Source organism: Borostomias antarcticus (genome assembly GCF_949987555.1).
Source record: "Borostomias antarcticus genome assembly, chromosome: 7".
NCBI classification, from domain to species: domain Eukaryota; kingdom Metazoa; phylum Chordata; class Actinopteri; order Stomiiformes; family Stomiidae; genus Borostomias; species Borostomias antarcticus.
Window position 1 is genome coordinate 30,034,854 of NC_140240.1, and position 7,500 is coordinate 30,042,353.

General features: G+C 54.9%; 1 protein-coding gene across 1 annotated transcript in view; it reads left to right on the forward strand.

Moving 5' to 3' along the window:
* Positions 1 to 7,500, forward strand: part of smc3 (structural maintenance of chromosomes 3) — a gene marked incomplete at its 5' end in the record, with an annotated part of 20,728 nt that overhangs the window by 6,653 nt on the left and 6,575 nt on the right. Inside the window, 5 exon segments of the mRNA XM_084441472.1 lie at positions 1,402 to 1,555; positions 2,168 to 2,326; positions 3,678 to 3,785; positions 7,104 to 7,212; positions 7,474 to 7,500. The exon segment at positions 7,474 to 7,500 is cut by the window's right edge and continues 221 nt beyond it. Of these exon segments, the coding sequence (XP_084297598.1) occupies positions 1,402 to 1,555; positions 2,168 to 2,326; positions 3,678 to 3,785; positions 7,104 to 7,212; positions 7,474 to 7,500 (557 nt within the window).

The window sequence follows — 7,500 nt, forward strand, 5'->3', positions numbered from 1 at the left end:
CTCCTGGTCTCTCCTGGTCTCCCCTGGTCTCTCCTGGTCTCCCCTGGTCTCTCCTGCTCTCCCCTGGTCTCCCCTGCTCTCTCCTGGTCTCCCCTGGTCTCTCCTGGTCTCCCCTGGTCTCCCCTGGTCTCCCCTGCTCTCTCCTGCTCTCCCCTGCTCTCCCCTGCTCTCCCCTGCTCTCCCCTGGTCTCCCCTGGTCTCTCCTGCTCTCCCCTGCTCTCCCCTGGTCTCTCCTGGTCTCCCCTGGTCTCTCCTGCTCTCCCCTGGTCTCCCCTGCTCTCTCCTGGTCTCCCCTGGTCTCTCCTGGTCTCTCCTGGTCTCTCCTGGTCTCTCCTCAGTCAGATATATGGGGGGAAAAGGAGGAACGAATCATCGAATCAGGTTTGAACAGGCGAATCTGACTCGACTCAGATTCAGAGTCGTTTTTCCATCCAAGCTGTCGTCCTCCAGTAGGCAGCCTCGTCAGTGGCGCCCGGGGATCAAGTCCCAGGTGTTCAGGAGCAAGTCCCAGGTGTTCAGGATCAAGTCCCAGGTGTTCAGGATCAAGTCCCAGGTGTTCAGTCCTTGTCTTGGTCAGGGACCGGGCTGAAGAGCATCTGTTCCTCTTCTCTCTGTGTTTTCAGCTGCTTTACACTAAGGCCGGATTCATAGTCGACGCAAACTACATAAGCGCAAGCTTCGCAAGGCCACGCAAGATCTCGTTGTGTCCTTGCGTGTTTCACGCCGAAATGTGTCACTTGACGCAAGCAATAGTGCAATTCCTTGCGTTTGCACAAAACCAAACACAGAACGCAAGCTCTCGAGTCATGTTGAGTCATGTTGGAGCTTGCGTTCACAACGTAGCTTGCGTTGTTTACGTGGACTATGAATCAGGCCTAACGCATTTACGTCACGTCACTTTTGGGTAGACGTGTTACATCAGCGAGGTGCTGATCGACTGAACTCATCCAAGTGTTCGATAAGCATTATCCCGTCCTCCACTGCAGTTGTGTGTGTGTTGCAAATTTCAAGGAATATAATTAATCGATAACTTAACTTTAACAAACGATAGTCGATTAATTGATAAGAACGTCCCACGCTGGACTGCGCTTTGCTCGCTTCATTTTTGTGTCTTCTTCCGTTGTGTCGTTAAAATTTCCCGGCATCCCAATTATCCTTCACTACATGGCGTGGCGCCCTCATGTGCAGTCAGACCCTAAATCATGATTACATTTCACCCAACTCCCGTTGAAAACGTTAGCTCAAAAAAAAAAGAGAAGTTAAAGAAAATCGAGTAATCAAATTTTATTCGATTAAATTCTTATCGGCAATTAATCGATTAACCGTTAACATCCCTAGTGTGTGTGTGTGTGGGCCTATACCCTACGTAGTGTACCCCTGTATTCCTTAACCCCGCCCCCCACGTATCAACAACGAGATCGACCAGCTGATGAACCAGATGCAGCAGATCGAGACGCAGCAGAGGAAGTTCAAGGCCTCGCGGGACAGCATCCTGTCTGAGATGAAGATGCTGAAGGAGAAGAGGCAGCAGTCGGAGAAGACCTTCATGCCCAAGGTACCGTCAGACCCCCGAGCGTTCATCCTGGTGACGCTGGCGTTCTGGTGTGTGTGCTTGAGACCAGGATGTGGCTAGAAGGCATGTGGAGCTCTTAGCTTGGTGGGATCTGGCTGATGGAAGGTTTTACCGGGCTCTGACTCTTTAGATTTCTTTCTTTGTCGATGGATGGAGGCGTCTTAAGCCGCTTACTACTTCACTATCTGACCTCCCTCTCTCCTCCTCCCTCTCCTTCTTCCCTATCTCCTACCCTCCTCCTTCTCTCTCTCCTCTCCTCCCTCTCCCCTCTCCTCCTCCCTCTCCTCGCCCCTCCTCCTCCCTCTCCCCTCCCTCTCCTCCTTCCCTCTCTCCTCCTCCTTCCCTCTCCCCTCCTCCTCCCTCTCTCCTCCTCCGTCCCCCCTCCTCCCTCTCCTCCTTCCCTCTCTCCTCCTCCCCCCTCCTCCCTCTCCTCCTTCCCCCTCTCCTCTCCTCCTCCTCCCTCTCCTCCTTACCTCTCCTCCTCCCTCCCCCCTCCTCCCTCTCCTCCTTCCCTCTCTCCTCCCCTCCTCCTCCCTCTCCTCCTCCCTCCCCTCTCTCCCTCTCTCCCACCCCCCTCCCTCTTCCTCCCTGCAGCAACGCAGCCTCCAGAGTCTAGAGGCCAGCCTCCACGCCATGGAGTCCACCCGGGAGTCCCTGAAGGCGGAGCTGGGGACGGACCTGCTCTCCCAGCTCAGCCTGGAGGACCAGAGACGCGTGGACGACCTCAACGACGAGATCCGCCAGCTGCAGCAGGTACTGGACACACACACACACACACACACACCCACAGGCTGCAAGGGGTGTGGGTGGCCGGGAGGGAGGTGTGTGTGTGTGTGTTTTGAGGAGCATGTGTGTTTGTGGGTGGGTGTGTGGGTGTGAACCATAACAGAAAACTTATTTGTTTGTTTTATTGGTAAACGGCCATATTGTGTTGTTGTTGTCGTCCCACGCTAAAGCTGTGTCCACCGACGAGCTGCATGTAGCTGAACAGCGGCAAGCTTACAGCTGCGTAGAGAAGCACTAGAGATGGAGTTTACAGCTGGCTAGGCTAGCGACGTTTTACAGCTACGCTAGGCTAGCGACGTTTTTACAGCTACGCTAGGCTAGCGACGTTTTACAGCTACGCTAGGCTAGCGACGTTTTACAGCTACGCTAGGCTAGCGACGTTTTTACAGCTACGCTAGGCTAGCGACGTTTTACAGCTACGCTAGGAACGAGTGTCGTGTTTCTGCACACTGCAGATTAACTAGCCGAGTTAAGATAGCTAGCTAATGTTAGCTAGTGCTAACGTTCACCATCACTGCGGTTTTGCCCAAAACCGACCGTCGTCATCAGAACAGCCTTTTACAGCCTGCGCTCTAGACCAAAAAGTTCATTTCTTTCTTAAAAACCTTTTTTTTCAACTGGGGGAGGGAAAAAAAAGCCTCCCGGCGCTAAAAAGCTCTTGGAACACGGCGCTCGTCTCCAGAGCGCCCTGGAGATCATTACTCATCATAAACAAGGAGAAAACGCCGCCGGCTCTGAAACACACATCCTGATGCTCTCTCACTTCAACGGCCTCCTGGTTTGGCTCATTACAGCTCCGGCTCCCAACACATCCCTACGACACACACACACACACACACACACACACACATCGCCCTGCCGTGTCCTCCTCCACAGCCAGCTGCTTACCACCTCAATAGAAAAAACAGCCCCCCCCCCTTCCTCCACCCTCAAAGAGCCTTTGATGTCTGGCGCAAGAGGAGGATCAGGTCCTCTGTGTCTGTGAGGGTTCGTTTTGTTTGGGTACGTCCTCCAGTCTGGGGGCTCTGTGTGTGTTTTGAGAAAGTGTGTGTGTGTGTGTGTGTGATTATGTGCGAGTGTGTGAAGGGACATTGTGTATTGCCCGCACACTTATGTCTGCATTGTCTTTCGTCACACACGTCGATATTAGATAACTGACCTGAATGTGTCACAGACTGTGGTATAACGTGTGTGTGTGTGTCTGTGTGTGTGTCTGTGTGTGTGTGTCTGTGTGTGTGTCTGTGTGTGTGTCTGTGTGTGTGTCTGTGTGTGTGTCCGTGTGTGTGTGTGTGTGTGTCCGTGTGTGTGTGTTCAACAGGACAACAGGCAGCTGCTGAATGAGAGGATCAAGCTGGAGGGCATCATGACCAGGGTGGAGACGTACCTGAACGAGAACCTGCGCAAGCGGCTCGACCAAGTAGAACAGGTACGCTCCAGAACGTAGAACAGGTACGCTCCAGAACCTAGAACAGGTACGCTCCAGAACGTAGAACAGGTACGCTCCAGAACGTAGAACAGGTACGCTCCAGAACGTAGAACAGGTACACCTCGACCAGGTAGAACAGGTACGCTCTAGAACATAGAACAGGTACGCCTCGACCAGGTAGAACAGGTACACCTCGACCAGGTAGAACAGGTACGCTCCAGAACGTAGAACAGGTACGCCTCGACCAGGTAGAACAGGTACGCCTGACCAGGTAGAACAGGTACGCTTGAGAACGTAGAACAGGTACGCTAGAGAATGTAGAACAGGTACGCTTGAGAACGTAGAACAGGTACGCTCGAGAACGTAGAACAGGTACGCTTGAGAACGTAGAACAGGTACGCTCGAGAACGTAGAACAGGTACGCTTGAGAACGTAGAACAGGTACGCTCCAGAACGTAGAACAGGTACGCTAGAGAATGTTGAACAGGTACGCTAGAGAATGTAGAACAGGTACGCTCGAGAACGTAGAACAGGTACACCTCGACCAGGTAGAACAGGTACGCTCGAGAACGTAGAACAGGTACGCCTCGACCAGGTAGAACAGGTACGCCTGACCAGGTAGAACAGGTACGCTTGAGAACGTAGAACAGGTACGCTAGAGAATGTAGAACAGGTACGCTTGAGAACGTAGAACAGGTACGCTCGAGAACGTAGAACAGGTACGCTTGAGAACGTAGAACAGGTACGCTCGAGAACGTAGAACAGGTACGCTTGAGAACGTAGAACAGGTACGCTCCAGAACGTAGAACAGGTACGCTAGAGAATGTTGAACAGGTACGCTAGAGAATGTAGAACAGGTACGCTCGAGAACGTAGAACAGGTACACCTCGACCAGGTAGAACAGGTATGTTCAGATCCAACACACAAGGATTAAGATCTCAGGAGACCATTTCCACAATCTGGAGATCTCACCGTTTGTCCCTGGCTGGGTGTGTTTGGGAGGGTGTGTGATGATGTCACCTGGCTGGGTGTGTGTGGGAGGGTGTGTGATGATGGTCCCTGGCTGGGTGTGTTTGGGAGGGTGTGTGTGATGTCACCTGGCTGGGTGTGTTTGGGAGGGTGTGTGATGATGTCACCTGGCTGGGTGTGTTTGGGAGGGTGTGTGATGATGTCATGTCCCTGGCTGGGTGTGTTTGGGAGGGTGTGTGATGATGTCACCTGGCTGGGTGTGTTTGGGGGGGTGTGTGATGATGTCATGTCCCTGGCTGGGTGTGTTTGGGAGGGTGTGTGATGATGGTCCCTGGCTGGGTGTGTTTGGGAGGGTGTGTGATGATGGTCCCTGGCTGGGTGTGTTTGGGAGGGTGTGTGATGATGTCACCTGGCTGGGTGTGTTTGGGAGGGTGTGTGATGACGGTCCCTGGCTGGGTGTGTTTGGGAGGGTGTGTGATGATGTCACCTGGCTGGGTGTGTTTGGGAGGGTGTGTGATGATGGTCCCTGGCTGGGTGTGTTTGGGAGGGTGTGTGATGATGTCACCTGGCTGGGTGTGTTTGGGAGGGTGTGTGATGATGTCACCTGGCTGGGTGTGTTTGGGAGGGTGTGTGATGATGTCACCTGGCTGGGTGTGTTTGGGAGGGTGTGTGATGATGTCACCTGGCTGGGTGTGTGTGGGAGGGTGTGTGATGATGTCACCTGGCTGGGTGTGTTTGGGAGGGTGTGATGATGTCACCTGGCTGGGTGTGTTTGGGAGGGTGTGTGATGATGTCATGTCCCTGGCTGGGTGTGTTTGGGAGGGTGTGTGATGATGTCACCTGGCTGGGTGTGTTTGGGAGGGTGTGTGATGATGTCATGTCCCTGGCTGGGTGTGTTTGGGAGGGTGTGTGATGATGGTCCCTGGCTGGGTGTGTTTGGGAGGGTGTGTGATGATGTCACCTGGCTGGGTGTGTTTGGGAGGGTGTGTGATGACGGTCCCTGGCTGGGTGTGTTTGGGAGGGTGTGTGATGATGTCACCTGGCTGGGTGTGTTTGGGAGGGTGTGTGATGATGGTCCCTGGCTGGGTGTGTTTGGGAGGGGGTGTGATGATGGTCCCTGGCTGGGTGTGTTTGGGAGGGTGTGTGATGATGGTCCCTGGCTGGGTGTGTTTGGGAGGGTGTGTGATGATGTCACCTGGCTGGGTGTGTTTGGGAGGGTGTGTGATGATGTCACCTGGCTGGGTGTGTTTGGGAGGGTGTGTGATGATGTCATGTCCCTGGCTGGGTGTGTTTGGGAGGGTGTGTGATGATGTCACCTGGCTGGGTGTGTTTGGGAGGGTGTGTGATGATGTCACCTGGCTGGGTGTGTTTGGGAGGGTGTGTGATGATGTCACCTGTCTGGGTGTGTTTGGGAGGGTGTGTGATGATGTCCCTGGCTGGGTGTGTTTGGGAGGGTGTGTGATGATGTCACCTGGCTGGGTGTGTTTGGGAGGGTGTGTGATGATGTCACCTGGCTGGGTGGGTTTGGGAGGGTGTGTGATGATGTCACCTGGCTGGGTGTGTTTGGGAGGGTGTGTGATGATGGTCCCTGGCTGGGTGTGTTTGGGAGGGTGTGTGATGTGTTTGGGAGGGTGTGTGATGATGTCATGTCCCTGGCTGGGTGTGTGTGGGAGGGTGTGTGATGATGTCACCTGGCTGGGTGTGTGTGGGAGGGTGTGTGATGATGGTCCCTGGCTGGGTGTGTGTGGGAGGGTGTGTGATGATGTCATGTCCCTGGCTGGGTGTGTTTGGGAGGGTGTGTGATGATGTCATGTCCCTGGCTGGGTGTGTTTGGGAGGGTGTGTGATGATGTCATGTCCCTGGCTGGGTGTGTTTGGGAGGGTGTGTGATGATGTCACCTGGCTGGGTGTGTTTGGGAGGGTGTGTGATGATGTCATGTCCCTGGCTGGGTGTGTTTGGGGGGGTGTGTGATGTCATGTCCCTGGCTGGGTGTGTTTGGGGGGGTGTGTGATGTCATGTCCCTGGCTGGGTGTGTTTGGGGGGGTGTGTGATGTCATGTCCCTGGCTGGGTGGGTTTGGGAGGGTGTGTGATGATGTCACCTGGCTGGGTGTGTTTGGGAGGGTGTGTGATGATGTCACCTGGCTGGGTGTGTTTGGGAGGGTGTGTGATGATGTCATGTCCCTGGCTGGGTGTGTTTGGGAGGGTGTGTGATGATGTCACCTGGCTGGGTGTGTTTGGGAGGGTGTGTGATGATGTCACCTGGCTGGGTGTGTTTGGGAGGGTGTGTGATGATGGTCCCTGGCTGGGTGTGTTTGGGAGGGTGTGTGATGATGTCATCGCCCCCCCAGGAGCTGAACGAGCTGAGGGAGACGGAGGGGGGCACCGTCCTCACCGCCACCACCTCCGAGCTGGACGGCATCAACAAGCGCGTCAAGGACACCCTGGCTCGCTCCGAGGGTAAGAGGGGGGTGATGGGGGTGGGGTGGGGGGGTTAGGGGTCAGTCGAACCCTCTCTGTAGAGAACAGACCCCGTGGGGGGGTGAGGGGGTGGGGGTGGTTCACGTTGCGACCGACCACGAGTCCCAAAGCGTCCCTCGGTCAATTTTTTCCAATTAAAATCGTCTCTAGTATCATGCCGGCTCTTAGCGCTAATTTTGGCTTTCTCCCCCCCCCCTCCGCCCCCCCCCGCCCCGCCCTCCACCCCCCCGCCCCTCCCAGACCTGGACGTGCTCATCGACAAGACGG